The following is a 20914-nucleotide window of genomic DNA, read 5'->3' on the forward strand; positions in this document are numbered from 1 at the left end:
TCAGTCCATTTACTTTAGTTACTTTAGTTCGCTCAATGCATGTGGATTATAACACTATTTGACTGTAGATTATCATTTTTATATATTTGTTTTAATCAACCGTCCAGTGCTGAGAAAGGTTTCACTTTGGCTGTGCTGCAACATGTAACATCACATGAGGGATGAGGAGTTAGTTCAAATATGTTTCTTGGATAAACTGTATTAAAGATAGGGTTGGTAATCCTGAAAAACCAGGAAGATTTGATTTGGTTGGTTAATGACAGACAGGTATGACAGCTAATCATCATATTTGGATAGAGTATAATTGAAAATATTCTGTCATTTGTCTAACCAATTACTTGTCTTCAGCTCTACAGTTGTTGTCACCACTTCGCAGAGGATCCAGCATCACCTAATACTCGTTGACCACTCACTTACATGACATTCTAATTGATTTCACCTCTGCGAGTCACAACAAGAACTCAGCTCATTACATTTTAGTAGCAGCAACAACACAGCCACACAGTACCTTGATCCCTCCCCAGGAGTGGTTGGATAAGAAATCCACCGATGATGTTACACCTGGTTGGACGGGGTATCTCAGAAGGAAGTCCAGCTCTACAGGGTTTATTTCTTTATCCATCAGAAGGATCTGGGGACACAACAAACATAGATGACTTGGAGATGCTGTATTTCGAAAACACACCGCACTTCCTTTCCACTTGATGAAATCCAAACAGGTCCTCTGGTCTCAGGAACAGCTGATTCAATGGCCAACTTGTTCTAAAAACAAATCATTCGGAAAATGAAAGCGGCCTCCCTTCCTACCTGGAAAGCGAGCTGGGCTATGTACGTGAGCTTGTCACACTCAAACAGGCCCCTGGTGGTGTACTGGAAGACTGAGGAGGTGATGCTGTCAATAAGGCTGGACACCCGCTTGCTCAGAACTTCGTCCTGCTCGGCCTTCAGAACTGCTTTCTCGAAGACCACGCTGAACGCCTGGGGATTGACACACAACACAAATGAATAGTTTTGTCAACAAGAGAGTCACTTTCTAAAAGACATGGATGAATAAATCAAATGGCATGATTCAATAACTAACTGTTGTGTTGAATGTGGCTCAGTTATAAGTTGGACATTATCTAGTCAGTTTCATTTGAGATGATAGATATGATGCAGTTAGGCCTGATCCAGCATAAGGAAGTCAGAGTTTTGAGAGAAGGATAAACAAACTGTTGGTTTTGGTCTTTTCCTGGGATTTGTCCTTGAAGCCGTGGCTGTCTAATCAAAATTGTAGTCTAACTGAATTCTTGAAATAATGAGTGACTGTCAATACTAACATCACTAAGGTGATAGAATAATGTCTTTATCTTCTACTCTGAGCACCACGCTGTCATTTTTGTCAATTAAGCTGTCACACTTTGCTCTCACCTGGTGTGAAGAACACATCCTGTAAAACATTTTATTTCATTCAGAAGGTCAAAGGTATATCAACACTGAATGTGTTTTCATTTGATTACGTTGGGAAATAACTTGGGCCTGGGCAGCTACCTGCAGAGTCTGGAGTGATTGCAAACCATATCTCAGGCTGCCTCCTCTCAGCACTCGCTGGCTGACAATATGAAAGACATTATCCTCTACGTAACCACATTAGGGAGCCACAAACACAATGAAAGCAGGACAAAGAGCATAAAACATGGTGAGAAAATGGAGAAGGGAGGGGAGGAACAGAGGGCTGAGTGTAAAGAGGGGTCTCACAGGGGGCCTGTGAGGCAGGGAGGAAACATGGCATGTCAACAGACAGTATACCTTGAGAGAGAACTGGTACATGGGGTGGATTTTATTGAGGTCGTTCATTATGAAGTACAATAAGGAAGCCCGTGCTGCTGCTGGTCGGTAGTGCTCCCGAGCCTCATTGATTTTGGCCTCTGTCACCTTGGCTTCTTTCACCTACAGTAAAGATAGTGCAAACACAGAGGGAATCATACTCACAGACACAAGAGCACATCTGTACACATATTCATACACTAAAGGTTCATCAGTCAGCTAATGATGAAATTCTGCACTATCCAATAAAACACCCTCCAGTAAAGAGCAGAGCTATTTCAATTTCACGGTTCCTTAGAATATGTTCCCACACTGCATGGAACATGATAATTATTAGACTTTTCTGTTTAAGCCAGCAAATGCCTGAACAATTATGCTTCAGAAGGAAAATCTGCAGCTCCCCCTGCAACCCTCAAGAGGATAAGAGGTGTATATATGTAAATATATATTTATGTATAACATAAACAGAAAAGGAGAATACAGGACTTAAACTTTACTTTCCCAATTTGTCCTATCGTGTCCATCTATCTATAGTAACAGACAGTGTGCATTTGAATTTTAAAGTTATCTCCTAACTATTTTATTGATTCCTAATATCCACTAAATGCTTGCACTGAAACTTATTATCTGTAATCTTTATCGTTGATTGGAGCTGAGAAGTTCTGATCACATGACAAGGTGCTGTAACAATACAAAAAGAAGAGTACCTTTTCTTCGATCTCGGCGGCGGTGCGTTTCGTTGTCTCCAGGTTTTCCACCAGTTCTGTGTCGCCCAGGAAATCTCCTGAAGCGGCGGACAAACGGGACAGCAGGTTGTCCTCCAGCGTCTTCAGGGTGATCTTGAAGCTGTTCTGCTGCTTCGTCAGGTCAGACTAAGAAACACAGAAACACACAAAAACTTTCTGTTTGACAGATTCTGCATGTCAGAGGATTTCTCACATACACCATATGCTTGCTGTCAGATTCTTTTCTTTTCCATCATCATAATTTGAGGCGTAGGGGGAAGTTCAAGGTGTGGGTCAATATGAGGACGTGAATACTGAAGGGCACCTCAAAGGCAGAACTAATCAATATGCTTTGCATCAGCTATCTGGACCCATAAAGGAAGCGCTCTGGGCTGGATTAGCCAGCTGCCGTCTGGTTGCCAACATCAAACCTGCAGAGCGACCCAACCCTCGGTGTGATGACACCGTCGATTCGAGGGAAAGGAGAAGGAGCTTTGATGGGAACACTACACACACACTCATTGTGAATCATTTGATACATGGCATTATGGGTTTAATTATGAACCTTTACAGGCATCAGACAGAATAAGCACGCATACACACGCTGCTCAGTCCCAGGGTTCTGCTCACACCTCAGCATATGGATTAGTGCACCCCGTCGTCTAATAAAGCTTAACTCAAACCATTATTTTTTTTTCTGCCTTTGTTCTAACTTTTTTTTCAATTTTTCAAAGAGTGCTGTCTGAGAGGCGTTTGGAGAACAAAGTTGACAAGGCATGGTTGCTTGTCTTTATAGCTTCATCCCGCTTTGTCCTTCATTATAGTCGGTTGCAGCTTCTTGTTTCTGCTCGATAATGACTTTGCTTTTATTGAAGTTTCCTTTAATTGAAGCCTCTGCGACCTCTGAATTGTTGTAATCATGGGAGGCTGGTCTGTTGGGAGAATTGCCAACTCGAGGATTTTTTGGCGACTGATAAAAGTTGATGTTTTTTGAGTGGCATGATCCCAAACAGGCAGTGGTAATAACGTTCTGGTTGTAGACGTTCCTGCCCCTGACCCATCACCAGGGGAGCTGGTAGGTTGCCGTGGGGATTGGAGGGGGGGGGGGCTGTTCCTGGTCCTTGCGGCATAATGTTCCCATGACAAAAGGCATACAGAGCCAGTGGAGTTAATTCTTTTGGAGATCACACTGCTTAATTGGCCTTTTTATGACAGTTTTTCCTTTTGCGGTGATGAGAGGTATTTTACACAATTTTTTAAACTAATTGAACCTACACTTGTTAAATATTTTATGCTCTATATTTGCATTGTTTCTTTCTCCATACTTTAAAACTTCTCTGCCAAAAGTGAACAAGGGAAACCGAACTGGTGTGATTTGTGATACTTTTAAGGCAAAGACCTGACATGCCTGCGCTCAGAGCACCGAGAAAAAGCACAACATTGGTTTGAATGGTGGACATTTAACTGAGGAAATTTGCCTGTGTGACTCAGTGGTGACCTTCTGCTGGCCCAGACTCGGATCTCCTGAGGGGAAATGCCATCCACGCTCAAACATTCCCAACTGGATGAAGTAATGAGTCAGTTTTAAAGATTGGCTTTCCGCCGGCACATTGTACTTGTAATTACTCTTGCTTGAGAAAAACAAACAATTAACCAGTCAGCAGAATGATACTGGAATAAAAATTAGATATTATATCTATCATTCTTTTTTAGGCCAATGATACTGAGTGCCACTTTAGGTACTTTTGGGAGTGCAGCCTTTTAGCTCTCATTAACGCCAAATGTCCACGCAAGAATGGTGCCGGAACAAACAAGCAGAAGGATGCACACATGCAAACTCATATGAGGAGAGGGACACCAGACGAGTTAGTTATTGTGATAAAAGGTTGTGGACTGATTCCCCCTGTGCGCTCTCCAAAAAGGCAACTTGACATTTTAAGCTCCTTAGCCCGTCTTTGCTCCGTTGAATGAGAGCTCTTTCACCCAGTAGTCATCTTACGGCTCAGAAGCAACGCTAACCTCATTAAGAGGTATAATGACACCGAGTCATTCAAAGATTAAACAGGTACAGACAATTTGGGCTCCGCTATCAGTCGGGCGATAGTTATCAGTCCGGGTTGTTTACTGACAACAAAGAGCCATTCAGCGCTTCATTCTGCTGGCCGTGTTTTGAGAGTGTGCTCAGCACCCCCCCCCCCCACACCCACCTTCAACTTTCACTGTTAATTAAAATGATAAGTGAGTATCCAGATCTTGTTTTTTTCCCTCACCCTCCGATCTCAGTGAAATGCTAATTAAACAAGCTTCATTAAATAACATTTCACTTGCTGAGGGGACATTAGACTTAAAAGGATTCCAGTGTTTTGCAGAGTTTTTTTCTCCCCCTCTCTCAGTTTATTAAAAATGCAGATTTGTGTATTGAAGCCTACAGGTCTGAATGAAGTGTCGCCTGCAGAGGCCCCAACGCAAACAAGGGCGCCCTCCGGAAAGCCATCAAAATGCAAATAGCATTGTGTTAGAGTAAATCTTCCTGACCCATTAACAGAGTTCCCACATTATCTACAGCTCTGATCTCTTAAAGACACCGCCGTCAGCCAGACGAGAACCAAGAGGGTTTTCTGATTCTCCTCGGCCCTCGACTAACAAGAGACCCATTTAAGAAAACAGTGGAAGTGTGTCAAAGTGCTGTCTAATTGCTGTGGTACAGTAGCGCCATTGGCAAATCCGTTTCAAACATCTGACATGAAAAGAGCAGATTGTCGATAGAGACGAGCGGGAGGCATCATTAGGCGCTGGAGCTCTGCTTAATTACCAACATTTACATTCACACCGTGGACCGTGCTGTGGATATGGTAACTATCTGCTGCTTCTTGGAAGTTGGTCGCACAGCAGTCAGGAATCTGATGTACTGAACACAGTGTACCGAGCTATAGCCATTAACTCTGACCATCTTTTAGCTTCTGCTGGAGACAGCGATACTGATCAAAGAGTGGATCGACAGCTTTCTCCTCCTCACAGTCAAGGGTCAAGGATCCACGCAACAAAGAAAGCCATTTAAATTAAAAAGGGAAACCATCTTAGAGCGTCTCGTACCTGCCTCTGCTTTGATTTTGGAGATGTGGATGTGTGAACATAAATGACTCTGCCAGAGTGATAAAAAACTGATGAAACTCCCTTGAGGATACCATCCAGACACAATTACCCAATTTCTGAGCTTGATAATAAATGTGTGAGTGTCACAGGAACAGTACCCAGGGTGACTGTGACAGAGTGTTAAATTGTTAGTGCTTCAAAGTTAATTAGATTTCTTATTTAGGATTAATGGATTATTGTCTGAATGGTTCATGCTTCATGGATGCTACAAGCCATGACATGCAAATATAAATACTTTCTTCTTTGATACTGTCTAAGAGGCTGGAAACTGAACAGGGTCATGAAAGCAAATGGAACTATGGATATTTTGATGGTCCACTAGAGCACTGCATTTCTGCTGATCTTGACAGATGGGTCTGTGTGTGTGTGTGTTTGTGTAACACGTAAACATGACACATGTAAAAATGAACCCCTTGTTGGTTGTCGGATAGAAAAATAAAAATAAATGTTTATCCCTTGTTTAAAAGCAGCAGCGCTCTCAGGAAGTAAGTGAGTTTCTCATAATAATCCATATGAAACAACCTCACAACAAAACTTTTTCTTTATGTGCTCTTATATTTGCCATTGCCTGTGCAAGCTCTACTTCTGTTCATGGAGAGGGAGTCTGCCCTACTCTCTGTGCTGTAAAGCAATGGAGCACTAAACTGTATTCACAGAATGCTTTAAGTGTCTGTGTAAGGTGAAATAACCTGACAGGACAAACCCATAAAGAAAAACCCAACACTGCAGATCCCTTCAGCTGTCTGAGGTGTTTTACTGTCTTTCAGCTCATTGCTTTGGTCTCATGGTCCCAAACTCTACAGTCTCAACCTCCAGTTCAGTCTCAGCGTGAAGATGTTTTCAGCAGCAGAGCTACGATAAACCCACTTGCCTAAGATCTAGTGGCAGAAAAAGCTACTGAACATAGTGGAGCATATAGCAGGGTTAGGGTAAGGTAAGTCAAAAGCACATTTAAAATGGAAATATATAATTTCCAGATTACTCTATGTTCCTCCCAGACATGTCGCTTGAACACCGGCACTCATGCACACACAGACAAACACAATCTCACACTGACACAGAGGCATCCGGGGTCCAAGTCTCCTTAGGTGTAGGATCCAAAGCCCCATAATGATCACACATCCACTTAGTTTGCCACTAATCAAAGGCACCAGCTGATTGTTTGTTAAAAGACAGGGAGAGTTTTCTTGCCTCTGTGTAGGAAGATGGATAATGACGAGCGAGGGGTTTCTTTTAATTACACCTGCACAAAAGAAACGCTCAAAGACCAACTCAAAGACTCCACTGATTGTTTGTTTGTTGTCACCTGGAGAGTGAGACTCTTTCCTAGCTACCTCCGCCAGCGCGGTTATGTGGTCACTTTGTTTCTCTGTCTGTTAGTTGGCAGGATAATGTATAAACTATTAGACGGATTACCACAGAACTTGGTGGAAGGATGCATGAGGCAATCCATTTACTATTGGTGCAGATCTAGATCAGGGAGCAGATCCAGGAATAAGTTTTTCACTTTCACACACACACAACTTGATTCAGGCTCACACAGAAGGATCAGAGCGGAGATGCTGTGGTGAACACAGTGAACATTAAGTCCAGCTGAAAACTGAGCTAATTTTTGTGCAGTAAAAAGTAAGAGGCCCACTGTGCAATGTGGTACAGATCCAAAAGAAAATCCAGATCTAGTGAATTTAAATGTGCTTTCATAAGAGGACTGTTGGGCCTGAGTGTTCATATTACATATCTCTGCCTCCACTGACATTCTTACCTTCAGCTCTTCCAGGTCAGGTCTCTCCATGCTGACCACCGCGGCGAGCAGCTGGTCCTCCAGACCGTCTCTGGTCACTGTGAAATTTATCAGTGTGCACTGAGCCTGCAGCTCCGGCTGGTAATGAGGGCTGGCAAGCTTGGTGTGCAGGATGAGGCGGAAATTAGGGTTGTACTCGCACTCCTTGTCTCCGATCTTTATGTACCTGTGTGGGTAAGTGAGAGCAGCTGAATAGAAGTGAAGATTCCCATGATACCAAATGACACCATTAAGGGGATAGAACACGATCAACAATTATGTCATCTCACTGTCATTAGGAAGTACTAAGTACTGACTATATTTTTCTTTTTGTTAACAAATCATATTAAAAGTGCTGAACCATGCATGAAGGAACATCAGATATCAAGAAAGACCGTTTCTAGAGCAAATGTCAGCTTTGTCCATTCTGAGCTACTGGAGAAACATGGCGGTGGAACATGGTTGACTCTTTGGATAAGAACCCTCCCTCTATCTAGACATAAAAAGGCTCCTTTAAAGGTATATTCACTAATATATACTTTTATAAGTCATAGAATTTAAGTAAAATGAATTTACTTGTCTTCATTAAAATATTGTTTTCTAATTCAAAGTTTTTATAAATTTACCTTCAATAATTTATACGCATTTCACCGGGTACCAAAACAATACTCAGATCAAATACCAAACAGAAAGTTTCAGAATGTAAATAACTTTGTGAAACTGCTTACCTGCCCTTCTTAATGGTTTCTCTGCCCAACAGAGGTCCAAGAACAGGATCCATTGTTTCCTCCAAGTTCTCTATCAGAACGGCGTCACCTGCTGCCAGCGCTCTTTCCATGGCATCCAGGTATCTGTCAGGGCAGAACAGCAGGAATTCATGTGTCCAAAACTCTTTTACTAAAAGTGACAGATGCACATTTAACTGTGAAGCCTCTTACCCTTTCTGTCCAATGCGGACGACACGCAGGTCGTCCCCATATTTGGTTTTGATCCATTTGATGCCCTGCAGCTGGGGGTCCACCATGAGGGGCCAGCGCTGGCAGGTGGTGAGAATGGTTGCGTTCTCAGTGGACATTCTGTCAGCAGGCAGGCCCTCGTTCTGCCATATAGCGATGTCAGCGCTATCAGTCAGCATGGTCAGAGGGTCCAGGTCAGGCGTCACCGGGATTGGAACCTGACAGATGATATTTGGTGTTTGAATCATGTGTATTACCTTTAGCATCTTAAAGAGAAACAACGGTAGTCAGTCATACTTGAACACATACATTACGTTTGAACTTCTAACCACTAAATCCACAAATCTCAGTCTGTCTGTTTGTGGAACGCTGATCTCGAGAACAGTTCATCATGAGGTGTGATCAGCTCACACGTAACATGTGTAGTGTTGAAAGGGTGCAGTTTGGAAAACGTTTTCCTTTATACACTTTATACAAACAGTTGGCAATGTTCTGCAGCAATGCAGGCTGGGACTCATCGCCATAAGAGATTTTGCCAAACATGACAGGCGCAACAACAACTGATTCTCCAGTTCAGGGTTCTGTGGCCTGAGTCAAGGTGAACAGCTCTTTGTGCAGCAGCGGTGGCTTCAGGGTTCTGTGGACTGAGTCCTGCAGCAGCTCTTTACTCGCTGCGGCTCAATTACTGCAGGTAACTTTTCTAGTTTCAGAAAGAAAGTAGCAACCATCATCACCACAGGCCAAGCAAACAGCCCACCTAACCAGGCATGTTCACAACAGGCACTGCGTGGGGTATAAAGCTAAATGTGTCCTTGACATAAGCCTATACTGACCTGCGAGACACTTTTATCCAAAGTGACAACACTGAAGCTCCAGTACAGGAGAATTAGTGCTACATCTCTTCCATAAACCAAATTGAAGGAGATCAGGTGAAGAAATGCAGTGAACGTGCACACTAAGTGCTAGGTAGGCACACAAGTCTTCAAGAGATCATTAAAGACAGAGAGGAATTGAGAGCATTTGGTAACTTATTCCATCATTAAGGAACTACACACAAGAACAGCCTGGACTGTTATTGACTTGTGGGCAGAGATGGCAACGCCTGACAGACCAACTATGGGAAAGTTCCCTTTACACTGATAAATAGACAATTGTGATACAATCAGTAACTGGATTGATCCTGTTTACGTTCTTTCATTCATCATGATCGACAGCAGTGATTGCAGCAAGCAGCAGGTTTGCAGTGGGGATGGTTTTGTTAGATGTGTGACTAAAATAAAGAGAAGGTAACTGAGCCTTTCTTCAACTTGATGAATGTGCTGCTCTCTTTACAACAACCTCCACCAGCATCACACAATTGTGGGAGAAAACAAACAGGCCATCCTGATCATCACAGTTCCTGCAGCCTCCATGTCGAGGAGAAAACAGTGACTTTGGTTAGGGACTCTTTTCATCTGTGGATTCATACTCTGTAAGAATATCTGACAGGTAAAAAGCTGTTAATGAGAAGTAGATTACTGAGACTATAACGTCTAACTGTTCTTGTAACACAGTACTCTGAATGCACCAGCATAACTAATACAAACAATCATACATGTTGAAATCTGGATGTCACACTGATGAATGTTGCACCGTTAATTAAAACAAATGTAAAGTTTTTTAAAGCCCTAAAATAATCGTAGGGCTCTCTGACATTGTTGTTGTTTCTGGTGCATTCTCATACTCAAAACTAGGCCTCTCACCTTCAGCTGGCTGAAGTAAGACCTCCACATGTTGTCCATGAGATGCAGTCTGTAGTGTTTGGTGAAGTATCCCAGGTAGGAGATGAAGGCAGTGATGAGGAGGACATCCCCGCACAAAGTCCTCTCCTGTTTCTTGAACTCTTCGACCGCCTCCGCCCAGCGAACATTCTCCGACACCAGACCTCCCACCTGAAACACAGACCAAGAGATTTTTTTTTTTTACTTCACTCCAGCACATTCCTTCTGGGAATCTCCTGTAAAATCAAATCTAAATGAATCTACGTCTGCTGTCGTCGATGCACACGCTCAGGAAAAAAGAAAATCTCCAGAACAACAAGTCCTTGTTACCTTCAAGTCCTTTTTTATTAGGTTTTCATATCCTCTCATCACCTCCCTGCTCGTGTACCAACACCTCCTTACTGCAGAATGATCCAATTTCCCACCAGGGATCAATAAAGTTCACCTCAATATCTTATCTCTTCTAAACTTGAGAGGCTCCACACCTTGATACAGACTCTCACTTTTCAGTGCACATCGTGTAAACACTGTACACTTGAGCAGGTTCACTGCATTTGCATTGATATTAAGTGATTGACGAGCAGACGAGTACAAACCCTCGTTCTTGTTTTGCTCTCGTCGCCCTTTGGAAGCTTCTTTTGAATAATTGTGATAATAATACCAACAGTGTCAACACCCAATTTTGTATTGCTGCTGTCAGCAGCAGATTTACACACTGGCAGATAGGAAGGGATTTATGAAGCCTGTATATGTGAGTGCATGTGTGCAGACATACATACTGTGTACCTATGGAATAGACAGCTGAAATAACAAGCATAAATAGCTGTATATGTAGTATTACTGTATATGTGCCTAAAAATACAAGTTTCTTAAAGGGATAGTTCATCCAAAAATGGAAAGTGTTTGATTCTACTAAACACTTTTTGAGTTTCAGGGGTAAACAGTGTCCTTGTTTGGTGTGTGGATCACAGAGAACATCACAGGGAGCAGTATGGATGCATTTGTTTTCTGTTGTTTTTTAACGTTTGAAGAATCGGTCACCATTTACCTCAATTATATTGGATTTTGCCCCTGAAACTCCAAAAGTGTTTTGTCAAACTCTTCACCGACTGCTCCATCGGTGTAGTGGTGAGTAGATAATGAGTATGTTTTCACTTTTGGTTGAACTTTCCATTTAAGCTGTTTATTTTACAAGTTATCCACATCTCTAAATCATTATTTTTTTAATTTTCTCTTTGGAAAAAGATGTGAATCTGTTCACATTACTTTGAGCTTTTTTGTCTATAGGTTGTGGGTTTATTTTGGGACATTAACAGGTTGTGGATATCTGGGCTCGTGGCACCACTGTAAAGTATAAGGTTCAACTGATTGTGCCTGTGCTGTCTGTTTGTATTGATTTGAATGATTTATGATTTAAAGGAAATTGTCTGACATTGATGGGGAAGGGAAGGGCTGAACGAATATTCTTTCCATTTATACCCCTGAACAAGTACACAAATATATGAAATCATATGAGCGAGGGAGTTTGCAAGAAAGTGTGTGTTTCTGTGTGTGTGTCTGTGAGTGTTTATGTGTGTGTGTGTGTGTGTGTGTGTGTGTGTCTGTGAGTGTTAAAGGATGCTCTGTGTGAGACCACTGTTCCCCTCCTCACCAGACGGTTGGCCAAAGAAATGGTCCGAGCGGTTGATTCTGCATCCTGTTGGCACTTGAGCTTGTCTGCAGTGGCTTTCTCAAACTTGGCTGTCAGCTTCGCCAGGTTCGCATTAAGGATCTGATAGGCCACAAACACACACACACACACACACACACATATGCACAGACACACAGAGATAGAGAGAAATTGGCAGTGGTTAAAATACGGCATGGTCATAAATAATCCTCAAAGACAGGAAACAAAAAGGACTAAAGTCTGTCTACGAGAGAAACTTGGGAGTGTGTGAAAAGTTGGGTGAAACTTATGATCCCTTCCGCTATGGATTTATTTGGCATATGGAAGCAATTAGCACAAGGACAAACAGGATTAATCGGTGGTGAGGCACACAGGTTCAGTAGATTAGTTTGAGGATTGCTAATTCCCCTTGGCTCTGAACCCTATCTCCGCTCAACCGATCTGACTGAGGGCTGAAAAATGACAAGATGTCCGACTCTGTCTTTTTAAGAGTTGTCACTCTGCAGGGTTGGATAGAAGCAGCAGAGTCCCGAGCACCACTCTCTGTGCCGAATGCCAACGCGACTGAGAAACAATTATTTACAGCTGCTTTTATCTATAGTGTTTTTAGGCTGATGGATCTGGTTTCAGATTAATGAACAGTAAAAGCCTTTAATGGCCCTTACACCAGCTTTGTATTGTTAAATATGCTGCTGCTCTATCATTACTGGCATTGCTCATGTGTCAACTGTCACTCAAGCTTTGATAAAATAAGTCATATCCTGAAGTTGGGCTCCGGCTTATAGCCTCTGGTTGTTGTTGTCTTATTTGGTTTCATTTCTCTAGCATCATATTCTTATTATACTGCATATCTTCAGGGTTTGATAGAGTTGTTGATCCATACTGAAATCTCAGAAAAGTTTCATAGCTAGATGCTGAGATCACTGTCTTTCAGAAGTCAAATTGCATTACTTTGAAACGAAAGTTGGTATACAGCAAATAAATCTCTCAACAACTCACATTGATCTTGCTCTTGATGGCAGCGAGCTTGAGCTGTGCAGCAGCCAGCTCTGCGTTGGCCTTGCTCAGCGCCTGACGCTTGGGCTCCACGTCGCAGAAAACCTCGTAGAACTTGACGATGTTTATAACCCAGGAGCACAGACCCGCCGCTGCATTCGACTTGGAAGCCACCAGATCTGGTTGGAACTCTGGGTCCTGATGAAGAACAGTTGAATCCACACATGCAGAAATGAAAAATATAACATCACAAATTTCCAGTCAGAGTGAGACAAGGTGCTGAAAATAAATTGCTATATTGCCCTGCACATGCAGAAGCTACATACTTGCACGAACAAAACTGAGTTAAGACCAGAATATCTTTCTGACATTTGTTCTACTTTATATATAAAATGTAACAATACATTCCGATTTTATGTTTTTCTTTGCCAGGGAGAGACAGCTACACAGCTAACTCCGATCTGTAATTGAACTCTACATAATGAAGAAGTAACGGCAATCAAAATCCAGTCATGTTGAAAAATGATAACACTGACTAAACTAATCTTAGTAGAGTAGTAACTACCATCTAAGCCTATGGCTGTTTTAAAATTATCGATGTGCTCATCATTATTTAGGCCAGTTCATCGTGGGAATGTTGGCAAAGAAGGTTTCAATTTGTTTGTATCGAACATCTAATGCAGAATCTCACACATTACCTTCAACTGACACTGGAGCTAATGTTGCTAAAAGCTAACACAGGATGTGTTGTAACAGAAAAAGGAAAATGTCTTAGAAAACCTTTTTTGACCTTGAAAAATATCTTCTGTTGGTTTTGTTCTGGACTTACAGAACACCACCAGTTCACATTGCATGAAAGCACATGATATGTTACATTATCCCTCAAATGTAAATATCAGTCACTGCTGGCTGAAAACTGTTGTTGTTGTAGTTGCCGTTATAGATTCACTTGCTCTCTTCCCAACTTTCTTGTAACAATTGAAGAATGTTAAATTGGTGTGTATCTTTCATTTGCTAAAATTGACAGTTAAATTTGATTTCTAACATTAGCTCTACTTTTGCCTTAAAAAATTTTACGTTTATGATTCAACACATGCAAACAGCAGTGGTTTCAAATGAGTCTGGGCCATTGTTGAGAGAGTTAGATAATGGTGAATTGGAAGCTGAAACAATGAATGGGAGTCAAACAACAGCGAAATAAACTAGGACAATAAACGGACAAAATTATAATCACTTCGCAGCAATATCAGCCTGAACCAAGTTTTCAACATTAGCTAATTATCAACCATAAGTTCACAGAGTGAGATTGGAGCAGAACAAGGCCAGAAAGCTTACTCACCTGTTTATTAGAAAATCGTATTAAACACGAGAAACCATGAATGTGTCTGGAAACTGAGGGCAGGTGGTGTTCTTGGTGAATTCAGACACAAGTTAGGTTTTATCTGCTGCACTGACTTACCTTGTTTCTGCTCCAGTGAACTTCATAATCAGGGTGGCTGTTAAATTTGTAACGCTTAATTAACTGGTTGATTTGCTCTGGCTGTCATTTGGACACTCAACACCCATAATGTGGTACCATCATTGTAATCATGCCCATGCTATATTTATGACTTATTAGTTGAGCCTGCCCAGCAGCAGACATTGCACACTGCCCAATGTTAGCATTGACTTAATGAATAAGGGCTAATTGGAACACTCACCTTGAGGTAGGGCTGAATAGCTTTAAGGCAAGTGTCTGGGATGTTCTCTTTGTCGAAGTTTTTGAGCGCAAGCAGGAACGCGTCCACCTTGGCCATCATCACCTTTGCAGCCTTCCAGCAGCGGTCCTTGGGGACTTTCCCACGAGGCGCCATCAGGACCATGACGGCTGCAGTGACATTCGTCACAGCGTCCACTGGAGAGCCGAACGACTTCAACTCTGTCAAGTTGTTCTGACATAGAAAAGAGAGGGAATATTGGATGGAAATTAAAGAGCATTAATTGAGTTTGAACAACTGCAAATCCCGGAAAAAAGGGAGAAAAGGGAAAGGATTAGAATAAAGGAAAAATAACCTGTGCTGACTTTGAGAAGACGACAGAGAATACTAATTAGAGCTCTAAGCAGTGTTTGAACTGTCGGTTCTGCTTGTTTGAGCAGAGAGCACCTTTTAAATAGAGGGTGTTTTCTAAAATCCCCTAGGCTGCTCATAAACCTACATGGGATGCAAAGATGAAGCGAAACTCTTGCAGAACATAGAGAAGACATTATTTTTGCAAAGACCCGGCTAAGTCCTGTGATTCAATAATCTTTCATACTGTTCAAAGCCTACGTGGACATAACTTATTCCACTGAAGCTGGGAAAACGAAATCAAACAAAGGAAAAACAACACAAATCCTCTTAAACACAAACACATCTAGGAGAGAAAAGTATGATTGAGCAAATCAATAAGAGATAGCCAGGGATGAGAGAGTAACTGACCTTATTGAGAGTGTTAAGGGCTTCCTGAGCAGCTAGGAGAGCTGGTTCTGCTTTGGCCAAGTCCTCCTCACAGTCTCTCTGTGTGCCGCTGACCTTCACAGCAATGGCTGCCACCTTTTCCTCTTCCTCATCGGCTATGGCTTTCTCCTTGGACACCTTCTCGGTTTCTACCCCGACCACCTATGGACAGAACATGGAATTTATTGATTGTTAATGATGCAGGTTCAAACAGAGGCTCAGCTTTCAAAGCATGGGCATATGATATATGATGTAAAAAGTCATCGAGTTGTCAGTTTAGCACCAGGCTAATTCACATTTTCTGACAAAACCAGATCAGCAGCAAGAAAAGTTCAGCCTGCAACAAATTTATACATGAAAATGTTTAGTCCTCTCATCTATCGGATCTATAGCTAAAGCTTAAACAGATCAGAGGCTTAAGTCCATGTTTCACTGAATTTCTCATCTTGTACTGAGCAGTTTCTACATCAGACACCAGAAATCTATATATGGATTATCCAGACTGGCGGGGACATTTTTTGAAGGATTTTGTTCAAATGAAATATCAAGTTTTTGAGCAACAAAAGGGAGCTTTGTTAGCAGAAGAAATCTCAGAGACAGATATGATAATGCTGGACATATAAAACCAAACCTCAGATCAGACTAGAGCCAGTGTAAGTGAGCAGAAGCCAACACTTTGACTGACAGTTTCTGCAGTGTTTCTAAGAGGGAGCACATGGTCTTGCCTGAATCAGATTGTCAGCGTCCTCGTTCTTCTGCTTGAGTTCCACTTCTTGGGCTGCCAGCTTGGCCTTGAGGTCATCCACCTATCAGAGAATGAGACATGGAAGCCAGGAGGTCAAGAAGATGCTATGGCTGATACTACAGCTGTGTGCATGGATCAGGATGAATGAACTGTAGATCATATACATTAGACCTGAAGGATAGTGTTTGCAAACAATTCTAAAAACACTTTTTTCCTGGATTATTTAGAGTGAACTGGTTGGCAAAATGGCCTTTGTTTATATAACATGTAATTGTATATTTTTAAAAGTAAAAGTTAATTGTGAATAAAAGCCAAGGGATCATCTAAGTAGTAGTGGTATCATTTTCAAGTACTATTGTTATATTTTGTACTTTTCTAATATAAGTGTTAACAATTTATGCTTTTTAATACCGACACTTAAAAAGGGACTGTGAAACATTCAAATCTTTCTTTGTGTATGGTCTTGAATTGCAAAGAATGTGTGTATCATGGCCATTCATTAATTAATTACTATCATAATGAAGGCAGTATTGAATGACTGATTATATCAGTTTAGGACTTTTTTGTGTTTTTGTCCACTTATTAACATTATTGTTATCATTGTTCGAGGTAGAACCTTTCTCTGTTTGTGCTGGTTTATTGCTGTTGTTGCTGCTGCTTAAATTGATTTTAGCTATAAAGAGCAAGAATCACACAACTTGATTCAATAACTCGACATGATGTGCACATGCTTCAAGAAACATGGGACCAAATTTGAAGTGCACCATGTTAGGCCTGAACTCCATAATACTACTATTGGAAAGATTGATCCATAAACATGGCTGCTACAAACCAATCACCTATAAAATAGTTGGTAGATTTCTCAAGGCCATGTTTGGAACAGAAATTCCACTATTTTGTGCATGTGCTTTGAGGACAAGCATTACACTATACATTAAGTAGTTGATTGATGAATGTGGGCATGGCTGGCTCATCAGTATCAGATACAACTCCTTCCGTGAGCGGGAACAAGCTCCAAACATGAAATTTGGCACAATAACTGGGAAAGAAATGCTAATGTCTTCCAAATATGATTCAAATTGACCTGAAGAGGGCAAAAATAATTAGCTGTCAGCGAAGTGAAGTTCTGAGTTCCATTGGCTTCATCTGCAGTACATCTACAACTCAGTACTCTTCAAACAAGCTACTTAGACCAAAATGGCCCCATGATGAAATCTTAGCTCCTTTACAGTAGAAACTACAGTTACATGAAGGCTTCTTCTTAGATTACAACTGTACCAATACAAATTTGGCATACAGCAATATGGAATCTTCATAATTCTACATTAAGTGGACAACATTAGTCGAACAAATGGTCAACATCAGTCAATAATCTCAACAAAGGATGGGACTCAGCAGGGAATTTCCCATGAGGGCTGCTGCACATTAGAGGATTTTCCACTCTTGACCAGTTTCAATAACCTGGGAGACCACAGACATAATGAGAGATTCAACCTATCTTACAATCTTCAAAACACACACACTGGGTGATTTGCCCAGTATGTTGGACCACACACTTGCCTGGATTTAACAGTGGTGATTGAAATCACACAGAAACTTGCGAAAGCTTCTTCCTTACAGCATTACAGCCACCTTCTGAATTGGAGTGTGGAACAATCACGTGATTTGAACTTAAGAAGAATAATAAACCTTGATGAGCACTGACGTTGTGTGTTCTGTTTGCAGCGAATATATCATTGTTTTAGTCACAGCTGTACAAGTACACAACATTCATTTCTGTCGGAGCCAATTATATTATAATAAATTGTATTAATATATAAAAAATATGTTTGATATTTACGATTCGAGATCAGAGAGGCTCCGACTCAATCAGCAGCGTCAGGATTATTTTGTCACATGATCAGCCCAGAGTGACATCCAGTCGGGAACGCCCCGTGTTGGTGGAAGGGACAATTCAAATTTCAAAGTCACAGTGTCCTCACAAAATTTGTTTATGTTTTTTCTTGAGGGATATATCTTAAGATCAGTTTCAGAGACTGTCTTCAAATTTGGTCCAATTATTCACTTTGACTCCAAGATGAACTGATTCGATTTTGGTGGTCAAAAGTCAAGGTCACGTGAGGTCACATTGCTGTGAACGTGATACATCAGGAAGGCCTCAAAAGGAAATTCATTACATCTAGCACAAACATTCACTTTGACTCAATGATGACCTGTGTGCTAGTTTTAATTAGATTAAAGAGTGAAACCCTAGTGTGAGGCCTTAAAAATGCTTTCTACTGCTCGTGGCCTTAATTTTATTTTCATTTTTTGTGTTGTTGTATCTTATGAGTAATGCAATTGCTTATGAGCAAAACAGCAATTTAATTGAGCCCTAAACATCTCAATCCTTCAAAGCAATAAAGAGGATTTTGTGGCTCAAGAACATCGAACAAATGAGCTTCAAGAAGAATCTATTGATATGACCTTCAATCCATTAGTTAAAAAAATGTTATTCTGTCCAAGAAGATAAAGAGGCGGAAAAAGATGAATGGCGTGCATTTCGGGGGGGGGGGGGGGGGGGGGGGGGGGGATGGTAAAAGATTAAGGTATCAAGAACAGCTATGAGCAAACACACACACACCCGCATGCCGCACACACAGTCACACACACACACAAATACATACACCAAGGACGGCCATAAAGAGAAATTAAAGCTGTTACAAACTCCCCATAACTCCCCAACAAATAGGGCTCTGTATTACCGTCCGACTCTGTCAAAATGTTGCACTGGGGAAATAAAAACAGACTGTTTCTCATGCTTGTCTTTCATCTAATTAACAAACAGGAAATCAGGCCGCGGGGAAGACAGTTCTTTCGGGGTTGAGACGATTCCACCGAAAAGATTCAGTCGAACATTAGACGAGCACCAAGTGAGCCATCAACATGATGAATAGGTGGGGGGGAGACAGGAGGGGGAGGAGAAGGGGGGAGAGGAGGGACAAACTAATTGGTGGGAGACATGGGTGAGATTCAATACATCTGGGCTCTTGTTTATCTACTGCAGATGGAAATCAAGCAGGAAAACGTATCTCTCTGCTTCTTGTCGGTCTTTATAAAGCAGCTGACTACAATTAATTACTACTAGTACTGCTACTGAAACCATTACTAATGCTATAACTAGTATTACTAATACAAAGTACTACTACTGCTACTGGCACCACTACTAATGATAATACTTCTACTACTACTAATAGTTTCTGTAACCACTTCTGCTACCACTAGCAATGCTACTTTTTAGCTTTCACTTCAACAACCTCTAAACTTCTTTTTTCTACTACAACGTCTAAATTCCTAAATTACTACAACTATTTACTGCTATTATTACTATACCTACTTCATACCACAATCTCTGCAACTGCTTCATACCAGTATAACTACAATAGTCTAAAACTACTATTATTATAACTGCTTAATATAACCATAATGCAGCTGCCTACTACCACCATTAAAACTACAACAGTCACTACTCACGTGACTAGTAATGCTAGTTTTGTGCTACTGTTAATACTATGTCTGTTGTTATCTTACCATAAGTATTCCTCAAATGTCTTACTACAACTACCACTGCTAGTGACTGTAGCTGGTAAACACATACTATATTACCAATGCTATACTATAACTGGTCTTACTACTACTGCCAACAAAACCTACACAACCATTAAAGTTATTGTCACTACCACTATTACCACTCTTTCTTCTAGTACTACCATCTCTACTACTATTATTATTAGGGTTACTGCTATGATTAGAAATTCTAGCATTTAATAATATGTTGTACCATTATCTAATAACAATAGTAGTGGTAATACTACGATACAAATGCCCCAGAAAACAACTTGTGTGTTTCTCAATTAATGTTAACGATAGTGCGATTGTGGCAGTCCATTCAATGATACACACATTACTAGTCCAGACTGAAGCAGCCTCAGGTAGGACACAACCTCCACAAAGTTAAAGAGGGAAAAAAACACATGGAACTAATGTGTCCTCTGGGGAGCTGATGACTCATACAGCATCTCCTACATTCAGCACACACACACACACACACACACACACACACACACACACACACACACACACACACACACACACACACACACACACGCACACACCCACATACACAGATCTTTGTTTCAACCCTCCTGGTCCTTGTTTATCATGACCACAGCAGCCCCTGGTGAGCCATGGATCCTCTTGCACAGAATGTTAAATAACAGTACTTACAGTTGTGTGGCCATCAGTGTGGATGCACTAACAAACACTGGGTGCATTAATGGTGTCTTGCTGCTGTGAAGTGTGTGCTCTCTAATTAGAGGACTCCTCAATTACCATACACCTCCTCTCTCTGTGTGTGTGTGTGTGTGTGTGTGTGTTTCATTCCTACAGTAATGGGAATGCGGTGCAATCGGAAATGAGCACAGGACACCGTGGCTTTCAACACCCTGACGTCACCTGCGTGTGAGAGGTGTTTATGAATGTGCGATTGTGTGCGGGTGGCAATGTGTGGGCATATTTATGCAAAGCAGTGGATAAGCATTGTAAGTAAGAGTAAAATTGTGTGTGTGGTTTTGCTTCGCTTGCACAGTGTACACCGTTTATAATTAGGGCTGCTTCCAATACAGACCCTGTGTTGCATTATTCATGGCCCTTATCTGCAAACGTGTGTAGATAGTAAACATCTGAACCAATGGATTCAAGTGTAGATATTAGAGATGAAAACACAAACTGATGCGAATAAACATTTCACATAAAATAAAAAGGACAAAAGTCAAGCCGTTATTTTCTGCTCTACATAAGTAGTATCT

General features: G+C 41.3%; 1 protein-coding gene across 1 annotated transcript in view; it reads right to left on the bottom strand.

Annotated features, from left to right (window-relative positions):
- LOC133931779 (dynein axonemal heavy chain 9-like) overlaps window positions 1-20914 on the bottom strand; it is a 114264-nt gene that overhangs the window by 25509 nt on the left and 67841 nt on the right. The window contains exons 55-67 of the mRNA XM_062378732.1: window positions 16048-16128; window positions 15305-15484; window positions 14546-14776; window positions 12849-13043; window positions 11832-11951; window positions 10163-10351; window positions 8403-8638; window positions 8193-8315; window positions 7447-7651; window positions 2514-2678; window positions 1789-1929; window positions 808-978; window positions 509-631 (exon numbers count right to left, since the gene is read on the bottom strand). Coding sequence (XP_062234716.1) covers window positions 509-631; window positions 808-978; window positions 1789-1929; window positions 2514-2678; window positions 7447-7651; window positions 8193-8315; window positions 8403-8638; window positions 10163-10351; window positions 11832-11951; window positions 12849-13043; window positions 14546-14776; window positions 15305-15484; window positions 16048-16128 — 2160 coding nt within the window. The remainder of the gene's footprint in view (window positions 1-508; window positions 632-807; window positions 979-1788; window positions 1930-2513; window positions 2679-7446; window positions 7652-8192; window positions 8316-8402; window positions 8639-10162; window positions 10352-11831; window positions 11952-12848; window positions 13044-14545; window positions 14777-15304; window positions 15485-16047; window positions 16129-20914) is intronic.

This window comes from Platichthys flesus, chromosome 20 (genome assembly GCF_949316205.1).
Source record: "Platichthys flesus chromosome 20, fPlaFle2.1, whole genome shotgun sequence".
In the NCBI taxonomy this organism is placed as follows: domain Eukaryota; kingdom Metazoa; phylum Chordata; class Actinopteri; order Pleuronectiformes; family Pleuronectidae; genus Platichthys; species Platichthys flesus.